Source organism: Phytophthora sojae (genome assembly GCF_000149755.1).
Source record: "Phytophthora sojae unplaced genomic scaffold PHYSOscaffold_4, whole genome shotgun sequence".
In the NCBI taxonomy this organism is placed as follows: domain Eukaryota; phylum Oomycota; class Peronosporomycetes; order Peronosporales; family Peronosporaceae; genus Phytophthora; species Phytophthora sojae.
Window position 1 is genome coordinate 2191219 of NW_009258118.1, and position 23698 is coordinate 2214916.

The following is a 23698-nucleotide window of genomic DNA, read 5'->3' on the forward strand; positions in this document are numbered from 1 at the left end:
CTCGCTGTCACAGGGCAGCACCTACACAACATACCATCATCCATAGTGGTGAGAGTGGAGCGAGGAGACGGCACCGACCGAGGAGCAGCAGCAGCAGAACCCGACGCCCTACCTCCATCGTCCAAGTTCAACGCGGCTACTCCGTCCGACAGCCTAGCCGTTCGGTTCGCGCGAGGCGGCGAGTCGAAGGTCATCATGTCGTTCGTCTTGGTCTTGCTGCACTCCTCCAGCGTCTTCATTAAATTATCGTTCACCTGCTCACAGCAAAAAAAAAAAAAATATATATATCGGCACCCTTCACCCACACTATACAACTCCAGCGCCACGTACAGTGAGGCACTCCTCGAGCGTGCGTTCGTCGATCTTGCCCATGACGCCTCCTTCAATGAGCGTGTTCATTCTGGGCTGGCACTGGCGCAAGAAGTCCAGCACGTCTTCCAGCTGCTCTCCAGTCTGTCCTTTCGTGTGCAGCTCCCTCAGCAGCTTAATCTTCTCCTGCACCACCTTCAAGTCCGCGTGCAGCTTCTCCAGCTGCTGCTCCCTCGTGCGTCTCGGCGCCGCAGCCGCGAAACCAGCAGAGCTCTCCTCCCTAGAGGCAGCAGTCGTGGAGGACGGCGGCGTGAAGATGGGTACATCGTTCTCCACCTCCGGGAAGGCCACGCCCTGCAGCTTGAGCTGCCTGTACACGTCCTGGAACGCGTGCAGCTCGCCGCCCATGAAGGCGTCGGCCCACTGGCGGATCAGCAGCAGCGCTTGGTTCTGCACGTCCACGCCCAGGCTGCCGTCCGAGAGCGCCGCCACCTCGTTCAGGAACAGCCGCGAGCCCACGAGGCTGTGCACGGCGGCCGGCCCGTTCTTCACCAGCGTCTCGGTCAGCACCAGCGCCAGCAGCGCCACCTTGGGCTGCCCGCTCTGCAGGCGGCGCTGCAGCAGGCGCACGATGTCGTCGCACGCGGCGTGCTGCGCGTTGGCGCAGTCGCACAGCGCCATATTCAGAGCCCACTCGGGGCCCGCCAGCGTCTCATCCGTCGCGCGCAGCACCAGGTCCTCCGCCTCCGTCGAGTACTCGGCCATCGTCCGTTAAATGCGCCAAGCTTTTCTTCAAATTGATCCTGCGAGCCAAAAGTTAAGGATTGCTCCAGGTTTAGTAACTGTACAGATTTGATACTGTATTCAGAATGTAAACACACACAAAATGCGCAAATTGGTATTAATTGGGTTCGCCACTTGAAGCCAACACGCAAACGTTGACGAAGCGGAGCTATGCTGCCGTCGCGCGTGCTGTACGGGGCCGTGGCCATGTCGGCGGGCGTGTTCGTGTTCTCGTTCCTGCAGGAGCGCGAGGAGCGGGAGGACCAGGAGCTCGAGTCGGCGGAGCGGCCCGTGACGTCCGAGCTCTTCTTCCAGGCCATGGAGCAGATGCCGCAGCTGTCGGCCCAGCAGCGGCTCGAGATGCGGCGCTTCTGGCGCAACCTCACGCGCAAGCAGCAGCAGCGGCGACTCAGCGTCGGCAGCAGCGACAGCCTCGACGCGGACGCGGAGCCGCGCCGCGAGCTCGTGGTCAGGGACGTGCAGCTCTTCGCGCAGGAGTACAAGCGCGTGTTCCCCGACATTTTCCCGGAGCAGCAGGTGCTGGACGCCGCGGAGCGAGCCGCTGACGCGGCGGAGCAGCTGCCCACCGCCTGGAGCGGCATCGTGGGCAGTACCAGCACCATGATCAAGTCCACGGGCAAGAGACTCAACCACATCGCCAAGGACACCAAGGACGAGGTGCAGTTCGCCATGCACCGCACAGTGAGGAAAGTGCTGGAGAGCGCGCTGGATATCGTCGCCGCCAGGCTCAAGCAGACGCTGAAGGACCCAGACATGCCGAGCTATTTGAAGACGAACATTGACATCGGCATCGAGCAGTTCATGCCAGATGTCAAGATGGAGATTTTCCGCAAGACGCGCGAGCTGTTTGGCCAGGATTCGCCTACGAGTGCATTAGAGAAAGCTGCGAAGGCCGGCGGAAGGAGCAGCGGAGGTGGCAGCGCCCCACCCAGCGGACGAGGAGATGTCGTCCCAGTGACCAAGAGAAGGTTTGGACCCTTTCGTCGTCTCCGCGGACATATTTTGTATCACTTGTTCCCGTGTGATAAGACGATTTGGAAATCCTTCAAGGATCCGTGGTGGGTTTTGTATACGGGCGTGGGTCTTTTGCCGGTGGTGGGGCAGCTGTGGTGGATCTTCATGTTTATCATCAAGGACAAGACGAACGAGCACCAATTGTGCCAGTTTATTGTGAGTTTCAAGGCGGCGCAGTTAATTACGCTGGGAATCATGCACATGATGTTTGGGATCTTCATGTACACGAAGTGTATCGTGCAGGGCTCGATGCTGGCGTGCCAAAATGGAGGCGGCCCTGCGCTCAGTGACGGTACCGCGTGCTTCTTCGTGCTTCAGATCGTCCTCGTCTGGGCGGCGTTCTTCCGACTGCCGTACACTGTGCGGCCACAAGAGTTGTATCGTACGAAGTCTATGGAGCTGCGAGAACGGCGCGTGTTTCACGATGCTTTCGGCAACGAAGTGCATTTAAATCGTGGTGGCTACCTCATGAAGTTCTGCGGATATGAGACGGTATCTTTCACCGTGATCATGGCTCTCGCGAGTCTTGTACTATGGCTTCCGTTCGAGTCGTGGCAGCGTCAAGCGTTGTTCTACTGGATCCGCACTGCGTACGGCTTGTTTTCGTTCCCATTCCTGGTGTTCAAAATTCCAGTACTGGCTAATGTGCTGATGCACACGCGCCAAATGGGCTACGACGAGCAAGGCGATACGGTCAGGTTTGCTGTCAAGAAGCGGCACGAATGAGAGAGCCCCACACTCACTGAATCGGAAGACTATGAACGTATTTTGGATTAATAAACGTATCTTGGTGACGAGTATACAGACGTGCCGAGCGACGGAATGTGCCAGCGCATTCCATCGCCCCTCGAGTCCAGTAAATGACTGGATCTGTTGGTCGGTCGCTATTGAAACTAGATAGATGTGGCTGCTCGCGGTGGGTAAACGCACACTACACCAGCTCCTCCGCCTTAGAAGCAGCAACCGAGCCCTGTCGAGATTCAAACGAGTCGTCTTTGAGCCGGTTGTTGCGCAGCAACGCGTGCGCCGCACTAGCCAGCGATCTGCGGGTACGTGCACCAATTCACGTCAGATATGACAAAAGGATGTTAAACGCAAGATGCGAGCGCCTAGCAATAGCAACGCCACAAGCATACTCACGACACGGATAACGCGAAGATAACCGACGGCAGAACGAAGAAGAGCAGGAACACCATCGTCGCTGCAAAGGATCCACATAACACAAGGCACCGTCAGCACCAGATCCACAAACTACACACCTGCAACTACCAACGTACATCCTGTCGCCGCGAGCAGAATGTCCTGCTCACTCAGTCGCCGCCCAAAGACCTCGAACTTGTCGGTCGGGATCTCCTTCTTGGTGAGAAACACGTGCCACCCGTAGCCCACCACGATGCACACCAGCAGCTGAATCGGATGGAAGAACATCCTGCAGCAGCATCAACCGCCAGTTAACACCAAGTCAGAACAGGATTGCCATCGCAATTGCAATGGAGATGGCAGCCACCAATACACTCACAGCAGGAAGGCGAAGACGCCGACGGTGAGCAGCAGGTAGTTGGTCAGGAAGTAGTTGGCGTTGGTCTTCATGCGCGCCAGCATGCGGTGCTGCGGCGGCAGGTTGAACGGCTCCGTCTCGCCGACGCCCGCGCAGCTGAAGAGCGAGCGCATTGACGCGATGGTCACGCGCTGCTGCAGCGTGTCGAGCAGGAACTGAACCACGTCTCGGTCTCCTTTGCTCTTGCTGCTGCTGCTGCTGCACTCGACGTCCACTTTGCGCACTCGAGGCGAGGACGGCGGCGACATGTGCGCGTGCGCGTTGCTGCTGTTGAGCATTGGCGGCATCTCGGGGAGCAGAGGGAGGAGAACTGGGAGCGATGAATGATGAATGGCGGCCGCCTCGAGTGATGAAGCGAGCAGCTCCGATGATCACCCTCGCGGTCCGCCGCGCCCGTCTGCGTGCAACGTTGAGCGACTGGAATATTCGATATCGCATCGGTTTAGAGAGATCAGAGTATGGTCTAAGCCAATGAAAGGGCGTTATCGCTCTCTGAATCGCGATGGTAGCGTTTCAATGTAACGACGTGACACGAAGGGGAACATCTGCGCTCCTCAAGCGCAAGCGATCGGTTCGGCGTGGCGATTTGTCTCGCTCCCGCTTCCCTCCCTCGCTCTCTGCGCAATGGCAAGAGGGAGGTGCTTGCTGTTGGCAACGAGACTCGTGCACACGCGCGTGTAGGCTGCCACCGGGGCTTTTGGTGCAATTTTTGGTTCTAGACGCGACTGGCAAAACCGTTTGAAGAGTAACGGTTTCCATCACCGAAAGCGCGAGTCTCCATTATATCCCGAGACCTTTATGCAACAGGGCTACAGCACGATGGCAGCACTGCACTGCCTCGAATGAAATTCAAGCTGAAGGGATGGCCGGTCGCAGCCGCTGGCGTAAGCTTACTCACTCACTCGAGTTTGAGTGAGGGCTCTGCTGCTTTACAACGCGACGATCGGGCGTAATGCACAACTTCAACAATCGCGCTACGTTGGACTTGTTGGCGTTGAGCACGACCATCAACAGGTATTTTCGGGCGTGGAAGAGCACAACACTACGTAGCTCCCAAGGTTATTCTCGGTGGATCCCGTGCCCGTAGCTGACCTATTGGCGGCCTATAAGGTCAATTTGGCCGAGGTCACTCGCTGCGTGGCTTGTGGAGTGCGTGCGGAGCGTTTCAGCGGACTCTTTGGCGGATGCATGTCAAGATCTTATCCGCTCGACGGAGGCATCAGCGAGCTCGGGTCCATTCCAGCTTTTCTTGCTCAACTCGCACGTGATGGCTGAGCTCCCCACTCGTCAATCGGCCGCGCGAAGTCTGCCGACTGCGGCGTCTCTATTCTCAACCAGCTCGCAGGGCGTCGAATGGGAGGACAAGCTGAATTCCGTGGACAAGGATGCACTGGCTGCCGGCAAGACGCCATCAGTGTGGAGGCCTGGAGAAAAAGAGGACGCAGACAACAACCAAGACAGCGACGATCCCCACGAAGGTGGCGAGGATGTTCAAGATTCGGAGATTTCGCCTTCTCGTCGTGAGGATCGCAGTGAATTGCAGCAGCTCCGCAACGAGAACCAGACGTTGGTGCAGCGCTTGGCGCTGATGGAAACGCAGCACGCCCAGTACATTGACGACCTGGAGAAGAAGCTGCAGCATGCGATCAGGACCCACAAAGAGATGGAGCAGAAGCTCCAGCTGCAGCTGGAGACTGTCCAGCAAGAGCAGCAAGCCGCAGTGGAGAACGCTCGCAAGGTGAGCACCATTTTGACCCGCGTCTCCAGCTGGATGCGGCAAGTGCAGCGATCGGCCCAAGCCGAGCGTCATTCACGCCATGTAGTCAAATCTGTGAGTCGGGACCTGGAGCTGACGGTGACACCACGAAGCGACTCGCCGTACACACTCTGGACCACAGGAGCGAGCCTCGCGACAAACGTTCCGGAATGCCACGAGTCGCCGACAGCTACAAACAAACTCGACTTGGACGATAATTCACTGCGATCCGATTGTTACGAAGTGCAGATCGACGGAGTGAGTGAACCGCGACAAGCTACGCTCCCTCCCCCCGCTCCTGGACGGAACCGCTCCAAAAGGTCAAGTTTACCGGGGAAAGGTTTCCACTACGTCGGGTACACCATCCCGTCGCCATGCACCCGACCAGCTGAAGTCGTGCTAAAGCCCGTGGGTGGGAATGAGATCGTACTCGACGGCTTGCCGTCGGTCAACTGCAAACCTCATAACGACACACCAGTGCCCAAGCGAAGTCCCGGTGCTCTGTTTGCCTACTGTGCACAAGTGGTCACAACCTCGTTGGCGGGTGTACGCTCCTCTCCAGAACCGCGAGTGAAAGTCACACCGGCGTGGAAAGGGGATCGCTTGCCGTCTGTGCTCGAAGGCGACGAAGAAACCGGTCAGTGCAGTAACCGAGCATCCAGTCAGCGTCCGAGTGTAGCGCTTCCAAGCCTTTCGATCGGACTGCTCTAGATTGTATTTATGCTATCTCGATTCATGTATTCATGTAAGAAAATATAGCTTAACTAAAAAGCAGACTGAAAACGCATAGATGTGCATTAAAGATTTACGCCTGAAGGGGAATAGGACCTGGTTCGACGCACTCAACTTCGTTACGCTATCGTTCACTGCGAACCTTCGCCAAGTCGGCCTTCAGTGCTTCGTTGGTTGGGTCCAGCTCGACACTTGCTGCGTAGTCTTGTTCAGCTGTCGGGTCGACAAACAAGTAAAACAAACCGATTAGGCTGGATTTGATAACAAGTTATAGATCACAACGTACCTCGTTCTAAGTCACGAAGCGACAAGTAAGCGGCGCCACGTCGGACAAGCGTTTTCACCACCCAAGCCCGTCGCTGGGCTGACCCGGCGGCTGGGCCAATCGAGAAGAAGGCAAGTCCGTGGTCTTGCCCGGAAGCACCAACTGTTGTCGTGTCTTGCTGCAGAAGCTCCAGAGCTCGTGTGCAGTCGTGGACGCATTCCTTTGCAGAATGCTGCATCAGGTAGCACGCGGCTCGGTTCGACAAGCAAGCGATCGATAATGGGTTCAGCTGCAGCGACTCCGAGTACTTTTGAACCGCTTGGTCGAGATCCTTGCCCTGTCGGAAGATTTCGTCGCCGGCTATCTTCAATTCGTGTGCCTTTTCCATCGCGACGAGCTCCATAAAGTCGTCTCGAAGCTGCGGGTTCTGGTTGTCCATGGAGCAGGCCACGCCGTAGTCAGCTTTCGCTTGGCTGTAGTGGCCAACGCGACAGTAGGCGGTACCTCGCCGAACGAACAGCTTTAGCTTCAGGCGGTAGTGCTTCAATAAACTCGAGCTGTTGTCCGTATCGCGGGTATCGGGGAGATACGACAGAGCCTTCGAGCAGTCTGAAATGCATTCCTATAACAACTGGGATCAGCACTAGAGTAGAATGAAGTCATAAGCGCAATATACAATATTGTACCTCGAACTCGCCGAGTTGAAGCAGGCAAGCGGCTCGATTCGACAGACAAGTAGCAATCAGGTCCGTATTATCACTGGGCGTTGCAGAAATGGCTTCGGCATACGCATTCGTAGCACTGCGGAAGTCCTTGGAATGGAAGAAGTCGTCACCTTTAGCCTTCAACCAAATAGCTATCGATCGTCAACAGCACAATATAAACAGAAATGTTAGTGCACTCACTCGGCAAGCATCTCGTTGTATGAGCTTCGTGACGTACGATCCGTTTCGCTGATGTCGTATTCCGAGGTGCGGTTGAGTCCCTGGTGTTTGTTGATGTGCTTGCGGTTCTTCAGCAGCCAGTCCTCTTCTTCGGCAGCCTTGGATTCTCGAGAAGGTGTCGGGAAGACTCTAGGAGTAAAGCGGATTTCTGACTTTACGCATTCCCGGGGAGGAGGAAGCTCGACCGCTTCTCCAGCAGAATCGCTGTCATTTTCGACTTTGATGGCTTCATCACGAGAGACTTCGACCCAATCACTTGGCTCGGCGACTTCGGCTGTAGCAGCACTAGACTGTGACTCGACATCAACTGCAGGCTTCGCAGCACTTGAAACGTCAAAGCTGCCATCTTCAGTCAGTTCAATGACCTCGTCTTCTTGATTGTCCCTCGATTCGGGTGAGCTGTCGTGCGGAGGTGATGCAAAAGACACCTTCTTCTTCGTCTTCTGAGCAGATAACGAGGGGCTTTCGCGCTTAGGTGAAGTGCTATTCTCCTGGGTATGAGCGTCCTGATTGCTCGCTTCCTTCTTCTTCCGTTCCTGCTCCTGGATCTGCAGATCTCGAAACGACTCGTACAAACTCCGCTATCGAAACGGCAATGCAATATGACTGTCAGTGCAACATCCCCAACAGCCAGTACGTTCATCAGACCCGGTACCTCTTCGCGCTCTTTTTCCTCCGCTTTGAGGTCGGTCAGGATCTGACGATTGGTGTCGTCGACTGCCATTTGCGCGCGTAAAGTCTCCTTCTCCTCCTGGTACTTCCGCTCCTTCCTCTTCTCGCTCAACGCAGTTTCACTCGCTCGTTTCCGCTCCATTGACGCCTCTCGCCGTTCTTTTAGAGCGGCTTTGGTGTCTTGGTATTGCAGCTGCTTCCACAGTCGGTTCTCCTTCTTCGTCAACGAGATCCGAAGTAAATTCGACGCCGGGATGCTCTTTACAACAGCAGACGCATCGTCCACCGCGTCCTGCAGGTCTAGCAACAGCACGTAGGGCGCCGCATTGACCTTCACCACCAGATCGCTCACTAGAGATCACCAATACGAACGTCAGCCAGCATCCTCGATGGATTGGGGATGAAGTTGAGCTTGGATCGCTCGATCGTACCGTAAATGTCGGTGCTGCGCAACGCTGTCCCGGGCAGATGCAGCTCCAGCGCGAGGCTGGACGCGTCTTCTTCCCACGTGTATCGAGGCACCAGCGGCATCCTATCTTGTCTTGTCCTGCTTGGCAAATGACTCAGTGGAGTAGGTATCTTTCACCGCGTCCGCTCACGGTCTCTTGCGGCGGTTCAAGATCGTGGAAAACGGGTACTTAAGTAGGGTGTTGAAGCGACCGGGCGATTGACATGCATGCTTCGTGCTGGTTCCTTCCCTGTACCAACGTCAACGCAGCGACTGCTTCCCGCATCACGATGACTTTCAAGCTTACTCGCCAAAGATGGAAGCGCCCGCACCATTATGACTGGCAGCGTTGAAGCACATCCTGCCTGATTCTTAATCGAGTTGGCTGAGAACTGCTTCGTGCTTGCTTGTCTGCGCTGACCACACTGACGTTAGTCGGCTCGGTCACCAAGATGTACGGCAGTGTGAACTGCGATAGCTACCGTACCGACATGGTCGTAGTCATTGAAATCGTCCAGCACTAACTGTACTGTTGAGGCAATGCACGTACGAGCGCTTGCAATGTGAACAGCTCCGCGCTAACGTACACCGAGCCTTTGATTCACACTGCAAGCGCTCCATCATGGAGTGCATGTGCTGTATGGCTGCAGTGGCAGCGCTTCAACCTGCGCCGCCGAAACTGGGCCACGACGTCGTTTTCTGCTCATAAGTCACGCGTGCTGCAAAACGAAGTGTTGAACAAACGCAGGACCAGACCGCCTGAAGCCTCGAGCAGCTGACAGGTATCCAAACGCCTGGAAACCTGCGTGCCACCAGGTGGACGCGACCAAGTGATTTGCCCTCGTGCATCAAAACGAGAGACCGACTGTGATGGCGTCCCCCGTCCATCCATAACGCAATTCGATCCGCTCCTGCCACTTGGACCGTCATGGCGATCCCCCGCAGCTTGGCGCTATTGCTGCTGGCTTTGACCACCATACTCCTGACCATGACGAAGCCCGCGCGTGCCATCGCTGAGGCGTACGTCGACCCTGACGATGGATTGACCGTCATGCAGATCGTCGAGGCCCGCGGCTACTACGTCGAGGAGCACAAGGTCACGACCTCGGACAACTACATCCTGACCATGTACCGACTGCCCAAGACGTACACGGAGAGCCGACTGAACGCTTCTGCTGCGGCCGACAAGCCGGCCGTGTACCTCATCCATGGCCTGCTGGACAGCAGCTTCACGTACGTGTGCAACTTCCGCAACCAGAGCTTGGCCTTCTTGCTCGCGGACGCGGGCTACGACGTCTGGCTGGGCAACAACCGAGGCACGACGTGGTCCAACCAGCACGTCACGTACACGACCGATGACGACGAGTACTGGGCCTTCTCGTGGCAGGAGATGGCGCTGTACGACATGCCCGCCATGGTCAACTACGTGCTGGACACGACGGGCCACTCCACGCTGAGCTACGTGGGTCACTCGGAGGGGACCATGCAGGCGTTCGCCGGCTTCTCCGTCGACCAAGAGCTGGCCAAGAAAGTCTCGTACTTCGGCGCTCTTGCTCCTGTTGCCTACGTGGGCCACATCACTTCGCCCATCTTCGAGCTCATGGCCGACACGTACTTGGACGTGTTGTTCACGATCCTCGGCGTCGGGGCGTTCTGGGAAACCAACTGGCTGATCCAGGGCATCCTTGCCAAGTACGCGTGCGCCTTCGTGGACCAGGCCTGTGACTCGATCATCAACGCACTCACGGGGCCTTCGGACAACGTCAACACCACGCGGTTGCAGGTGTACATCTCCCAGACTCCAGCCGGCACCTCCGTCAAGAACATGGCGCACTTCGCACAAGGAATTCGGGACAACACGTTCCGTTACTACGACTACGGGTGTAGTTGCGTCCAAGCTCTGGGTATCAATCTGTGCTCCAAGCTCATCTGCAAGAACAAGGCGGTGTATGGAGCGTTCGAGCCGCCCTCGTTCGACCTCGGGACCATCAAGTACCCCCGCATGGGCTTCTACACTGGGAGCGACGACTGGCTGGCTACCAGCACGGACATCTCGCAACTGCGCGCTAAGCTCACGAGCGCGGACATCGTCACCGACCAAAGCGTCGAGTACAACCACTTGGACTTCACGTGGGGCTACAACGCCAACGAGCTCATCTACCAAGACCTGCTCACCCAGATCGGCAAGTACGTTGATGTCGGATACTGAAAGTGAGTCCAAGAACTTCAATTCAACGTCGTTGTCATTGTGAATACTAAGTGAAGTTTTGTATTATCGTTCAGCGTTTGATCGTTCAAGTCATCCTGCTTCGTTCTGTTGCAACTAGCTCACTACATGTGGTTGTACGGTGGGAGGGTGTCGCGAGAGCCAAAACTGCAGCTTCCGGGTGTGTAGCTTCCGGTTCGAGTCGCCATTTGAGCAATCGCGCAGCATGGGCAGCAACAGGCTTCACAGTAGTCTCCGCAGCAATTCCCCGGGATGCGGAACCTCTGTCGTGTGACAGAGCGCAGGTGGCAGATCCAGAGCGGCAAGCACGCCGACAAGAAGCACCCGAAGAGGAAGCTCAGGAACAGCCCGCAGCAGTAGGAGCTGACGCCCAGGCGCTTGGAGATCTGCGCCAGCGAGATGCAGGGGCAAAACGTCACCATGCAGCAGTTCGGGATCAAGTCCGTACAGCAACCGCAGAGGCCGACCAACCAACTCCCCATCATGGGCGGCGTGTCGTCGGAAAAGGGCACGACGCTGGCATATTGCTGGGCTCCGCTTCCACCGTACGCTTGTCCTTGCTGGTCGGACACCCAACCACCTTCGAGGTCAGCGGGGATAGCTCCTGGTGTCACGTCTGCTACTTGGTTCGCTTTCATGTTTTGTCGGTGGAGTGATTTGCTTGTCCCGAGCGCAGGTGAGCGGAGAAAGTGAGTCGATGAATGCAACCACGTGCTCTTTTGCGTCTATTTTCCGGCTAGACAATGCACACAAGTATTTTTACAGCATGGGAAGTGCTTCGTGCATTTCTCACAGACTTAACTGCTTGCTGCCAACCTCAAAATCGACGGACAAAATAAAAGAATGGAGCTAGAGGCCATAATGCTTTTCACCAACGGATACTAAACTCGATGCATGTAGTAAAGCAGTTAAGCGATATTTACGATCTTTCTTGACCACACCTTCGTGACAAGCTTAACGTAAGCGGTGAGGTTACAGGAGACGACATACCTAATCTAGTTGGCGAAAAGAAAACGAGGTCCTGGCTTCCGCTCCGACGCTGGCGGAGCCAGAGGAGCCATCCAAGGAGTTGCTTAAGCTCGATGCGCCGGCATCTCCTGTGTACCCCACTCCCTGGTACTTCTTGAGCTGCTTCAGCAGGTCCTGGTACATTTTCTCGTTCGCGTTATATGCCCACGTCAGGTCCAGGTGGCTGTATTCCTTGACTGCACGTTCGTGCATGATCGTTCCGGACGGAAGCGCCTTGCGGAGCTGCTCGATGTCTGTCGCCGTGGCGATGGTGTCCGCCGATCCAATATAGAAACCAGTGCGGGGGTACACCATCTTGCCGATCGGGAAGGCGGGCGGGTCGAAGCTGCCGTACACCTTTTTGTTTTTGCACTTGGACTCCTTGCACTCGTCAATATCCGAGTCCCGGTCGCACTTACAGCCGTAGTCGTAGGATGCGAACGTGTTGTCACGAATGCTCTGCGCATAGTGCGCCATGTTCTTCACGGATGTACCCGCCGGCGTCTGTGAAATGTACACGGGTATCCGTGATGTGTTGGTACTGACGGATGGGCCGGCGACGAGAGAGATCGTGGTGCTGCACAGCTTCTCCGCCAGTGTACACGCGTATCCGCCGATAATTTCCTGAATGAACGTGCTTTTGGAGGAGAATTCCGCAATCCCGAACGCTTGATACCATGCACCTTGGCCATAGTCTTGAACACGCCCGCTGTGAGGTGACCAGTCCAAGCCACGGGGGCGAGCGCTGCGAAGTACGACACCTTTTTCGCGAGCTCCTGGTCAGTGGAGAAGCCCACAAACGCCTGTGTGGTTCCCTCAGAGTGTCCGACATAGCTTAGAGTTGAGCTTCGCGTCCTGTTGAGCACGTAGTTGATTTCCGCCGGGAGGTCGTACTTGCCCATGTCTTCCCACGAGAACTCCCAGAACTCGTCGTCGTCGTCCGTATATGTCAAATGCTCCCTGGACCACGTCGTGCCGCGGTTGTTGCCGAGCCAGACGTCGTAGAGTAAGCGATCTGCCCTTCTGCAGCTACCGTCCGCACCTTGTCCGAGTCCGCGGCTCTGCAGCGCCGGGGTCCTCGGCGGCTAGCAACGCCAATTCGTCACCTATACAAATATACACCGCTCCACGCGATATCCAACACGCACAACGCCTTGTACGTCGCCAATCCCAGGTGCTCGCACGTGATCCTCGACCCCTCCGCTTCTTATCGGGCCCAGGTAGGCGATAGCTGACTGGAGCTGTCCCTCTGTGAACTGTGCCCACGTGCGCGCACAACTCGCGGGTTCTCCCTTCCGGCGGATGTGTCCGCGGGGTACTGGTCGTCGATGGACGCACGTGTGCACCGTGACTCTGTGTGCACGCTGCTCGTCACCTCGGACCGGGCTCTTCACTTCGACTTCACTTTGACCTTAGTCGACTTGCTACGGCCAACTGCTTCGTGTATTGACGTTACACTCTGCTTGGCTCTACTGTATGGGTTGATCTGTACCCTACAGCGCTATTTCGATACTGACTACACTTTTACTGCCATCACTTGGTGGCGTGGGCGCCATGGGTGCCGGCCAACGGCTTGCACACCTTGGCTAATCGTCGGTCTTGGTCGTTGCCTTGGGTGAGGTGGCACGTCGGTGAGTTTCCAGCGTTACCTCGCTCCCCTTGTGTGCTATCCTCGATGTCATGCTCTCTTCGACTCTTCCTCCGCTTGTTCACCCCGTCGCCGCCGCCGTCTTGACTGCTGCTCGCTATGTTTCGCCGCCGCTTCGGATATCTTTACCAGTACTTGCGTACCCTCTTTGCGTCGTCCGTCCTCGATCCTGTTCCTGTTGTAGTCCTTGCTGCTGGGTCGTCTCTCCTTGAAGCTCTGTTGGTCCTTGGAAGCATCCTGGCACTCAGAGCCTTGGCTACAGTTGCTGCGCGTCGCTCGTTGCATTTTGACGATGGTCATCACGTACACTAGCTGCTTCGTGCACGTGACTGGTACTCGCTAATAGCCTTCTCAGCGCAGCGCCACTAGAAATCGACTCGGTGCTTACTGTAGCCTGCGTCAGCGAGTAGGAAGGCCAAGCTCTGCTTGCGGAAGTTGCACACGAAGGTGAGCTGTCAAGGAGACCGTGCTGCAGCAGCACGACGGGCTTCTTGGCAGAAACTTTAGCCTTGGATTGGCTCTTAGCGTACGTCTTTGGCAATCGGTACATGGTGAGGATGTAGTCATCTGCAGTGGTCACTTTGTGCGTCTCGACTGAGTATCCGCGCGCCTCGACGATTTCCACGACGTCCCTGCCCACGTCATCGTCCACGTCCACCTCGGCGACTTCAGCTGCTTCCACTTCTCCAGCGACACCAACGCAGCCGATGGCGAACAGGAGCACGAGGCTCCAGAGGCCCCAAGCGAGAAGAGATCCTCGCGAAGACAACATGACCGGCCCTCCTTGACTGTTGAGCTGTCGGAGAAAATTGCGAAGTGAGAGTGAGCGACCGTCACGAGCAGCGCGATGTCATGGCTACAGAGGGGCCGAGTGGTTGAACCAGTCGCGTTAATTAATCAGGGCTGCAGATCCGGTAATTTATCTTTACGGCAACCGTATGGATCTGCAGAGACCGCGACTGGCACTGTCAATCCGCCGCGGATTCCGACGGATTCTGCAGCAAAGAAGCCGAGGATGACAAGGCATCTTCTCCATTTGACGCAATATCTTAGTGACGAACCTGCCTTTGCGACCGACGGGCTCTTGGTCCTGGCAACAAGTCATGGCCCCTGTGCATTGACAGTGAGCGCTTCCACTTTCGTAATGAAGCGCGGGAAAAAAGGCAACTTTCGGCACCTTACCAGACTCAGATGTTCCAGATCAGAATTGAGCTCGCATCAGAAATAGTCCCTCCAGCTTACACAAATATTTTCAGCCAATCACACCCAGATCACCGCTCGCCATACAAACTTCACCAAACCGAGCTCAAGCGACCATGGCGGAGACCGAATGGCAGCTCATCAGCCAGGGCGCCGAGGCGGTTCGTGCCCTGCCTGCACACCACAACTACATATCAATGCCAGCGTCTAGCTGATTATTTTGCTTCAATCAACAGAAAGTGTTCGAGACGGACTTCGCCGGCCGCCCCTGCATCGTCAAGGAGCGCATCAAGAAGAGCTACCGCCTGTCGGTGCTGGACAAGAAGCTGTCGCACCGCCGCCTGGTGCAGGAAGCTCGCTGCATCCTCAAGTGCCGCCGCGCTGGGGTCCTCACGCCCGCCATTTTCCTCGTGGACGAGGACAAGAGCCGCCTCTACCTGGAAAAAGTGCAAGGCGGCAGCCTCAAGGACTATTTGCGACGAGCCTACAAGCTCGGTACGAACGAAGCGCTGCAATGGGCAGGAATTGGGAGTGCTTTGAAGACTTATGGTGGGGTGTCGTTGATTTGGAGCAGACCCCAAGTATGGCCCGATGGCCTTGAAGAAGGCCTACCAGATCGGCGCAGCCATCGCCAAGATGCACGACGCGGACATCGTCCACGGAGACCTGACCACGTCCAACATGATGCTGAGCAGCGACGACGCTACGGATGTGGTAGGTGTCGAGTGGGCAGAATTGTGAGAGGGTGGGTGTCTTTGCTAATATATTATATGTGGCGTGATGCAGACGATGATCGACTTTGGTCTGGCCAACTCGCAGCCGCTGCCGGAGGACAAGGCTGTGGACCTTTACGTCATGGAGCGAGCATTTGCCAGCACCCACGTGAACTCAGAGCTACTGGTATGTGCTTGCTGGCTCGTCGCTTGAGTGAGATGCGTACTGATAACTTGGTGCTATAGGTTGAAGAGGTGCTGCGTGCATACCGAGCGAAATCCCGTCGCTCTGATGCGATCTTCCAGAAGCTCTCGCAAGTCCGTCTGCGTGGCCGGAAGCGTACTATGGTCGGATAAACAGACTGCTCATGTTGCTGTAAGGGAATGCGTCATGTATACAACAGATACGGGCGTTAATCGCTTCAATGCAGCAATCTCGGCTGCTTCGACTTTCCCAGCCTTTTGTCGTTCGCAACTTTTACCTCGAGGTTGCAGCCGTCGGCTCCACGGCCATTGATGAGGTGTCTGCATGAGGCTGACGAAGCCTATAATACTTTAAAAAAAACAAAGACTGTTCTGCAACAGAAGTCTGTATTTACTACACCTCCCGTAATTGCCCTAAGGTTTGCTACCCCAGCCAGCTTTATTTGCTGGACCACTCACTATTTCTTACAAACTACTTTACCCAGGAGTGGTTAGTTTTTTTGCTTCTTAGCTGTAATAATCAACAGAACAATGTCAGATACACGTACAGTACGCAGCGAACAAGACAATCAACGGCACATACCTGGTGGGCCGTCTTCCTCCTCCTCGTTGTCCTCCTCTTCATCACCGGCAGCTCCATCATCGTCACCTCCGTTTGCGTCGTCGGCAGTCTCATTGTTCTCGACATCATCATCGCCGTCGCCATTGTCCTCGTCGTCGGCAGTGACCTGCTCCCCATCATCCTCATCCTCCGCGGCGGCGCCAGCATCGTCCTCTTCCTCCTCCTCTTCTTCCTCCTCGTCATCATCCTCATCCTGAGCTGCTGCGTCCACCTTGAAGTCCTCGTCGTTCTCGTCGTCCTCAAAGTTCGTGTAGAGGTACGACAGCCCGACTTCCTCCTCCTCCTCCTCTCCATCATCCCCATCGTCTTCCTCCTCATCGTCGTCATCATCATCGTTCTCCTGCTTCGCTGCGTCGTCCTCCGTCTCCTCCACCGAGTCTTCCTTCTCGTCGTCAGCGCCAGCACTCTCCTCGTCGCTCTTGGCGACGCTGTCCTCTTCCTCCGCGTCATCGGGGGCTCGGTTCGTTTCGTCTGCCGGGTCCTTGGCACTCACAGGCTTCTCCGCATTGTCCTTGGGCTTGGTAGTCGTCACCTATCGAGCAACCAAGATCACGACACTTGAAGTTAGTATCCAATCAGCAACTGTATCATCTCTCTTCCAGCGCCCCCGACCGCAACAACCTCGCAGAGTTCGGAAGTAAAAGATGTGGCGACAGACGTACCGCCATGTTGAGTTGGTGATACTGCTGGATGGGGGGGGATCTGGCGAGTAGGTGGGCGAGAACCGTGCCGGGTCAAAGCTGGTGGAAGCCCTTGAAAGCGTGGTTTTCCGAATCTTGCGCTGTGTGGACTACATCACTTTTTGTGTCTGGGCATGAGCTCAGCAATGCTCAGCTCAGTGGGCATGGAGGGGTCTTACCCGTGTGACTGCGGTGCACACAGGGCTTTGTTTTTGGTGCTCGACGCAAGCGGCCCCCTCACTCCATCGAGATCCCATGTCGGGGCGCACGTGCCAGCCCACAGCGCTACTTCACCGAGATCGACAGGATAGCGGCCGTGTCGTTGTGTGCCAAACCAGTCTCCGCGACTCACAAAGTGGATGGCGGAAGATCAGTATGAAAGTCACGGTGCTGGGATCGAGGATTCGTTACAGCGAGAGCTCCTTGCACGCAAATGTTGGGTCTGCGGTGCCGCTGCGGACAGTGCCGCTACTAGCGGCCCGCTAGGACTTCCTATGGGCATCCTCGAAGCATATACTAGCTTACCCTCGCTGTGTCTTGGCCATCACATTGTGATTCACAAGACTCTTGTGATGGCCGTGCTGCAGCTCGAACTGCGCGCGGTGTATGTACTCGATGACTACTGCAATGGCGGATGGGCGCTGCCGCCGTTGACAGGCCTCGGGTCAATGTCCTATAGACAGACTCGGCAGTGTGGGATGGTTCTCGTCAAGCGGGGTCGGTGCTCGGTCTCCGATAGACGGAGCGTCGAGTCGGAGCACCATACATTTTCAGCAGCGGCGACAAAATCCATCGGGCGCAGCGAAATGGACACGCCTGAGATCGATCGATCGGGCACTCGGCATTGGGCATGTGCCCAAAATGCCCAGCTGGCGCAAGGATCAATGGGAGCGCCACGCGCTGAGAAAGGCGAGTCCAACGCGATCGGCGATGCCTTTCAAAGGCTCTCCCGGGGTAGAGGAGCCCGGCGCATTTCAGTGCTCATTCCCCAATTTGCCAGTAGAACGGCAGATTCCTCCAGCTCCCTGACAGAGGACTTGACACACCGTAGACACTAGACAGACTGACACCTCACAGCATGCAGCTCACAGGCGTTCGCGGCCGTGGCGGCGCTGACGTCGTCCGCCAGCCTGCTGGCCAGCGCGTACACGAACCCGATCGTGATCAAGAACTACAAGATGTTCGACTCGAACACGGGCGACTACTTCGCCGTCAAGGGCGTGGACTACTACCCGCGGCCCAACTCGGGCGAGCTCAACGTCAACAACTACGACTTCTTCACGGACGACGACAGCTCCATCTGGAAGGACGACATCGCGTACCTGGCTGAGGCGGGCGCCAACGCCGTGCGGCTGTACGCCGTGGATCCGTCCAAGTCGCACGACGACTTCATGTGCGAGCTGCGCAAGTACGGCATGTACGCGCTCGTGGACCTGGGCGCCACGTGCGAGAACTGCTCCAGCACGGTGGACGAGTACCCGGCGTGCTACCCGGGCGCGCTCAAGACGCGCGGCCAGCAGATCATCACCGAGTTCGCGCAGTATGACAACACGCTGGGCTTCAGCGCCGGCAACGAGATCAACAACCTCGTGGACGACGCCGCCACCAACGCCCTGTGCCAGAAGAAGTTCATCCGAGACATGCGCGCCTTCATCGGCGGCTGCTCGTCCACCATGCGCAGTATCCCCGTGGGCGTCGTGATGGCCGACCCGGACACGACCAACAACAACCGCCAGCTCAACGCGCAGTACTACAACTGCCGCACGGACTCGAGCGACAAGTACGAGAACGCCGAGTGGTACGGCCTCAACACGTACCAGTACTGCGACGGAGACGTGACGACGCTGGCCGACGCCGACGGCTTCTCGGAGCTATTGACAGACTTCACCAACTACAGCATGTCCATCCCGGTCATGCAGACCGAGTACGGCTGCGTAAACCGAGCTTCCCCACGGTGGGCGACTACGAGGCGCAGCGCACGTGGCGTCAGGCCGGCTGGCTGCTGGGCGACGACTTCAGCAAGGTCTTCTCGGGCGGCTTCGCCGTCGAGTACTCGACCGAGATGGCCAACTCGGACGGCTCGGGCTCATCCGCTTCAGCGTATCCGTTCACGTCGTACGGCGCGCAGAACTACGGGCTGGGCTACTACTCGCCCGAGGACTGCGACTGGATCAACACCATGTGCTCGTACAACCCCATATCCAACTTCTACAACCTTTCTACGCAGTACAACGACTCGGACTTCTCGTCCGAGTCCTCGTACGATGACTTCACGGCCGACTCGGACCGCGCCAGCCCCCCGGACTGCCCCTCGGGCTTCTCGGCCCTCGCCGACTCGACGTGGGAGTCGGACAGCGTGGAGGACGAGTCGTGCCCGTCCGAGGTGCTCAACTACGAGTGCTCGGGCCAGACGGCCAGCGACTGGACCACACCACGTCGAGCGCGGCCAGCGGCGGCACCGCCGAGAGCAGCGGCGACTCGTCAGATGCTTCGGCTGTCAGCGTGTCCATGGCCTCGGTGCTTCTGCTGGGCTCTGTGATCGCTACGCTGCTCTAGGAAGCGGGTGTCCTACTTAAGTGTCGGTGGGTGGTAGAAGGAGACGTAACACGCAGCAAGTGCTGGTCGGCGACAGATAGCCGCTAGAGCAAAGATAATGAACAAGCTGCAAAGAGATTGTATTCTAAGCGTACGAGAGCATTGTGGGGCTTCATGTGACGCAATGTCGAGCTGTCATGTCGGCGAATGTACTGTGCTCGTTGAAGTGAACTGTAATCTTTACCAGCCGCATTAACTTTTGCTCGATCGACCAGACGACAGTGAGTAACGTTGCGTTGTGCCCTCTCTTGGTTGCACTTGAGGTGCTCCCTGCTCTTTCTTCAGCGCACCACCAAGCTCTCCGTGTTTGCCACCGACAGAAGCGGTTGGTCAACAGGCAGTGAGCATGAATGGCTCGGACTCGATGAACATCTCTACATGTACACCAGCAAAGGCTTGCTCGACAAGCAACAGCAAGCGCGTATCCACAATAGCGGGCGTGTCCGCGCTGAAGTGTCCAAGGGTCACAGTTGAGAGATATCAGGGGCATACAAATCCCCTTGTTGCGAAGGGAGCGTCTGACTTGATGGGGGCACTTGCCGTCGGACGGCCACCATCAGGTCACATTGGACAAGAGACGCTGAACTCGTCTTACTTGGCGTTTGTATGCGCTGGATTTGTTGCACCCAAAGTCACACCACACCACACCGCTCATTCGAACACTTCGAGTCATTCACCACTCCTCAATTCGCCTGCCGCCCCTCACGTCGCCCTGCAATCCGACTAGCCATGCAGCGCATTGCAGCCGTTGCAATGGCAATCGCCGCCGCTGCGGTCGTGCCAACGGCGCAGAGCTACACGAACCCCATCACCGTCAAGGGCTACAAGATGTTCGACGCCAAGACGGGGGACGCCTTCGCCGTCAAGGGCATCGACTACTACCCGCGCCCCAACACGGGGGACCTGGACGCCAACAACCTCGACTTCTTCACGGACGACAACGAGGACATCTGGCGCCCGGACATCGAGTACCTCGCGGCCGTGGGCGCCAACGCCGTGCGACTGTACGCCGTGGACCCGTCCAAGTCGCACGACCTCTTCATGTGCGCGCTGCGAGCCAAGGGCATGTACGCGCTGGTGGATCTTGGCGCCAGCTGCGAGAACTGCTCCATCACGGTGGACGAGTACCCGGCGTGCTATCCGGGCGCGCTCAAGACTCGGGGGGAGCAGATCATCTCCGAGTTCGCCCAGTACGACAACGTATTGGCGTTCAGCGCCGGCAACGAGGTGAATAACATTGTGGACGACGCGTGGACCAACGCCCCCTGCCAGAAGAAGTTCATTCGGGATATGCGGGCGTTCCTCGGAGGCTGCTCGAGCTTCCGGGACATCCCCGTGGGGGTGGTCATGGCCGACCCGGACACTACCAACAACAACCGAGAGGTGAACTCCAAGTACTACAACTGCAGGACGGACTCGAGCGACGAGTACGAGAACGCGGAATGGTACGGACTCAATACGTATCAGTACTGCAATGCGAAGGTTACGGAGCTGGCGTCGTCCGGGGGATTCGAGAAGCTATTGACGGACTTCTCGTCCTATGACTTGACTATCCCCGTCCTGCTCACGGAGTTCGGCTGCGTGAACCCGAGCTTCCCGACTGTGGACGGGTATGAGGCGCAACGCACGTGGCTGCAGGCTGGCTGGCTGTTCGACTCGACGTTCCGTGACGTGTTTGCCGGCGGATTCGCGTTCGAGTACTCGACGGAGAACGCTAATGCCAAGGACGAGTCGCCCTACCCGTTCACGAGCTACGGAGCTCAGAACTATGGACTGGGCTACTTCTCGCCCGAGGACTGCGACCACGAGTCGGTCCCGTGTGTGTACAACCCGATGCCGAACTTCGACAGCCTCGCGGAGCAGTACAACGCTACGGATGTGTCGGGTGAGAGCAACAAGGACGACTTCACGCCCGACCGAACTACTCTCCCTTCGTGCCCCGATGGATTCCCCGCACTGGCCGATGCTACGTGGGAGGCGGACAGCATTGACAGTCTGACGTGTCCGTCTACTGCCCAGCAGTATGAGTGCCCCGACCAGGAACCGAGTGGGGATTGGGCCAGTGATGCGGGATCCAGTTCCACGACGTCGTCATCGAAGACTTCTAAGAATTCCGACACTAATGCCGGAAGTTCCACCACTGCGACATCAGGAACGGGTACGACGGACGATGGAGGCAACACGAGCTCTTCGTCCTCGACTTTGACCCTATCCGTTGCGATGGCTGCCTCTGTGGCGGCGCTTGCAAGTATTCTTGTCTAATAAATCAGACCGAAGTTGTTTGATAAATATATTCGAAGTGAAAATAGTTGTTGAAGTGAGCGTTGATAAGATTGAATCGGACTGTGTATGCGACCAGAGAGACCTTATCAAATGTATTCACGTCTTGGAATTTTCCTCGTTCATTGTTGATAAGCGATCCGACCACGCAAGCGAAGACACCACCAAATCCATCGAGTATGAACCTCACCGCAACTCTCGCAGCGTTGGTTGCTGCCCTCGCCGTCTCGAATGTGGAGGGCTACACGAACCCGATCAAGATCAAGGGCTACCGCATGTTCGACGCCGGGACGGGTGACCCCGTAGCGATCAAAGGCATCGACTACTACCCCCGTCCGAATGCTGGCACAAAGAACGAAAACAACATCGACTTCTTCACGGACGACCAGGAGGACATCTGGGGGCCGGACATCGAGTATCTTGCCGCCACGGGCGCCAACGCGGTGCGTTTGTACGCTGTGGATCCTTCCAAGTCGCACGACGCGTTCATGTGTGCTCTGCGCGCGTATGGCATGTACGCTCTCATCGACCTTGCGGCCAGGTAAGCTGGAGAAATCGCGGTTTCAACGCAATCATGGCCATGTTACGTGAATAACACTTTTTTTCTGCTACCTCACAGCTGCAAGAACTGCGCAGTAACGAAGCAATCGTACCCGGCTTGCTACTCTGCTGATCTTAAGAGCCGCGGAGAGCAGATTATTCTCGCCTTCGCAAAGTATGACAACGTGCTGGTACGTTAGATTGGCTGACATTCGAGTCCCTTATTGCTCTCATGGCTAGGCTAACCCATGGATTTGCCCGCTCGACAGGGTTTCAGTGCTGGAAACGAAGTCAACAACGAGGTTGAAGATGACGCCACGGTTAATGCACCTTGCCAGAAGAAGTTCATTCGAGACATGCGCAAGTTCATCGCCGGCTGCAAGAGCATCCGCCAGGTCCCCGTTGGTGTCGTACTTGCTGATCCAGATCTATCCAAGAACAACCGCGAGGTCAACGCCAAGTACTACAACTGCCGCACCGATGACGAGGACGAGTATGAAAACGCCGAGTGGTATGGAATCAACGCGTACCAGTATTGCGACAATACGGCCAAGAAAATCACCGACGGCGGCGCTGGCGGCTTCAAACAGCTCCAGACGGACTTCCTGTCCTATGACTTGACGATCCCAGTCATGCTAACCGAGTACGGGTGCCTCAACGAGGGTTTCCCGAAAGTTGGTAACTATGAAGCTCAGCGCACGTGGCTTCAGACCCAGTGGCTCTACTCGTCAGACTTCCGTAAGGTCTTTTCGGGTGGATTCGTCTTCGAGTACTCCACCGAACTGCAAAACTCGGCGTACTCTAAGCCAGCATCAGCTTATCCTTTTACGAGTTTTGGCCCGCAAAACTACGGACTCGGCTACTTCTCACCCGCCAACTGCGATCACATTACCGAGCCGTGCGTGTACAACCCGATGCCCAACTACGATAACCTGGCCAAGCAGTACAACGCTACCGATATTTCAGGCGAAACCAGCATGAACGAGTTCACCAGTGACCGCGTCACGCTTCCAACGTGCCCGACCGGGTTCCCGAAATTGTCGGAGATCACGTGGGTTTCTGACCAATACGCGAGTCTGGCGTGTCCGACGGCAATGCAGGCTTACACTTGCTACGGTCAGAAATCGAGTGGCACTTGGGCAAGCGGCTCGGGATCGGGTACAGTTGGCACTGCGCCTAGCAGCAGCAGTGGCAGTACCTCCACTTCCAGCAGCAGCAGCAGCGGTTCGTCAGTAACTACCGCCACCACCCCCAGTGGAGCGACCTCCCAGTTTTCGCTAGTAGCATCAGGTGTGGCTGTCACGCTGCTCTCGGCGATTCTGAACGCGCTATTCTAGACGATATGACGGTATCGGTACTTTTAACAAACCACTTTGCATGATTAAGTTTTAGATTTTATAAGCATCGCGATATCACTGAATACAACACAAGTTTCAATCGGATCATACGAGGTGAAGTGAACACGAGTGTTCGGTGTTT

General features: G+C 56.7%; 13 protein-coding genes across 13 annotated transcripts; 7 read left to right on the forward strand and 6 right to left on the reverse strand.

Annotated features, from left to right (window-relative positions):
- Positions 1-306: 306 nt before the first annotated feature.
- PHYSODRAFT_300330 (hypothetical protein) lies at positions 307-1074 on the reverse strand (the record flags this gene model as incomplete). Its single annotated transcript, XM_009527927.1, has 1 exon — positions 307-1074. The coding sequence occupies one exon, from the start codon at positions 1072-1074 to the stop codon at positions 307-309; it is 768 nt and encodes a 255-aa protein (XP_009526222.1).
- Positions 1075-1263: 189 nt separating this feature from the next.
- On the forward strand, positions 1264-2853 carry PHYSODRAFT_300331 (hypothetical protein; the record flags this gene model as incomplete). The annotated part of the gene is made up of 1 exon (XM_009527928.1): positions 1264-2853. One exon carries the CDS (start codon positions 1264-1266, stop codon positions 2851-2853), a length of 1590 nt encoding a protein of 529 aa, XP_009526223.1.
- Positions 2854-3058: 205 nt separating this feature from the next.
- On the reverse strand, positions 3059-3972 carry PHYSODRAFT_331180 (hypothetical protein; the record flags this gene model as incomplete). Its single annotated transcript, XM_009527929.1, has 4 exons — positions 3059-3170; positions 3268-3328; positions 3405-3556; positions 3647-3972. 4 exons carry the CDS (start codon positions 3970-3972, stop codon positions 3059-3061), a joined length of 651 nt encoding a protein of 216 aa, XP_009526224.1.
- Positions 3973-5273: 1301 nt separating this feature from the next.
- On the forward strand, positions 5274-6152 carry PHYSODRAFT_498356 (hypothetical protein; the record flags this gene model as incomplete). The annotated part of the gene is made up of 4 exons (XM_009527930.1): positions 5274-5620; positions 5705-5792; positions 5928-6049; positions 6104-6152. 4 exons carry the CDS (start codon positions 5274-5276, stop codon positions 6150-6152), a joined length of 606 nt encoding a protein of 201 aa, XP_009526225.1.
- Positions 6153-6297: 145 nt separating this feature from the next.
- PHYSODRAFT_499265 (hypothetical protein) lies at positions 6298-8585 on the reverse strand (the record flags this gene model as incomplete). Its single annotated transcript, XM_009527931.1, has 6 exons — positions 6298-6386; positions 6460-7060; positions 7125-7294; positions 7381-7852; positions 8038-8405; positions 8486-8585. 6 exons carry the CDS (start codon positions 8583-8585, stop codon positions 6298-6300), a joined length of 1800 nt encoding a protein of 599 aa, XP_009526226.1.
- A 905-nt stretch (positions 8586-9490) lies between these two features.
- Positions 9491-10711, forward strand: PHYSODRAFT_500731 (hypothetical protein; the record flags this gene model as incomplete). Its single annotated transcript, XM_009527932.1, has 1 exon — positions 9491-10711. One exon carries the CDS (start codon positions 9491-9493, stop codon positions 10709-10711), a length of 1221 nt encoding a protein of 406 aa, XP_009526227.1.
- A 122-nt stretch (positions 10712-10833) lies between these two features.
- PHYSODRAFT_503661 (hypothetical protein) lies at positions 10834-11151 on the reverse strand (the record flags this gene model as incomplete). The annotated part of the gene is made up of 1 exon (XM_009527933.1): positions 10834-11151. One exon carries the CDS (start codon positions 11149-11151, stop codon positions 10834-10836), a length of 318 nt encoding a protein of 105 aa, XP_009526228.1.
- A 568-nt stretch (positions 11152-11719) lies between these two features.
- PHYSODRAFT_331185 (hypothetical protein) lies at positions 11720-14157 on the reverse strand (the record flags this gene model as incomplete). Its single annotated transcript, XM_009527934.1, has 5 exons — positions 11720-12325; positions 12421-12822; positions 13319-13482; positions 13529-13714; positions 13851-14157. 5 exons carry the CDS (start codon positions 14155-14157, stop codon positions 11720-11722), a joined length of 1665 nt encoding a protein of 554 aa, XP_009526229.1.
- Positions 14158-14701: 544 nt separating this feature from the next.
- Positions 14702-15655, forward strand: PHYSODRAFT_504064 (hypothetical protein; the record flags this gene model as incomplete). Its single annotated transcript, XM_009527935.1, has 5 exons — positions 14702-14746; positions 14822-15080; positions 15157-15299; positions 15372-15485; positions 15545-15655. 5 exons carry the CDS (start codon positions 14702-14704, stop codon positions 15653-15655), a joined length of 672 nt encoding a protein of 223 aa, XP_009526230.1.
- Positions 15656-15993: 338 nt separating this feature from the next.
- Positions 15994-16792, reverse strand: PHYSODRAFT_331187 (hypothetical protein; the record flags this gene model as incomplete). Its single annotated transcript, XM_009527936.1, has 3 exons — positions 15994-16013; positions 16086-16656; positions 16787-16792. 3 exons carry the CDS (start codon positions 16790-16792, stop codon positions 15994-15996), a joined length of 597 nt encoding a protein of 198 aa, XP_009526231.1.
- Positions 16793-17665: 873 nt separating this feature from the next.
- Positions 17666-19360, forward strand: PHYSODRAFT_331188 (hypothetical protein; the record flags this gene model as incomplete). Its single annotated transcript, XM_009527937.1, has 4 exons — positions 17666-17758; positions 17896-18738; positions 18774-19187; positions 19223-19360. 4 exons carry the CDS (start codon positions 17666-17668, stop codon positions 19358-19360), a joined length of 1488 nt encoding a protein of 495 aa, XP_009526232.1.
- An 867-nt stretch (positions 19361-20227) lies between these two features.
- On the forward strand, positions 20228-21661 carry PHYSODRAFT_499794 (hypothetical protein; the record flags this gene model as incomplete). Its single annotated transcript, XM_009527938.1, has 1 exon — positions 20228-21661. One exon carries the CDS (start codon positions 20228-20230, stop codon positions 21659-21661), a length of 1434 nt encoding a protein of 477 aa, XP_009526233.1.
- Positions 21662-21858: 197 nt separating this feature from the next.
- On the forward strand, positions 21859-23556 carry PHYSODRAFT_498821 (hypothetical protein; the record flags this gene model as incomplete). The annotated part of the gene is made up of 3 exons (XM_009527939.1): positions 21859-22220; positions 22299-22410; positions 22489-23556. The coding sequence occupies 3 exons, from the start codon at positions 21859-21861 to the stop codon at positions 23554-23556; spliced, it is 1542 nt and encodes a 513-aa protein (XP_009526234.1).
- Between the last annotated feature and the right edge of the window lie 142 nt (positions 23557-23698).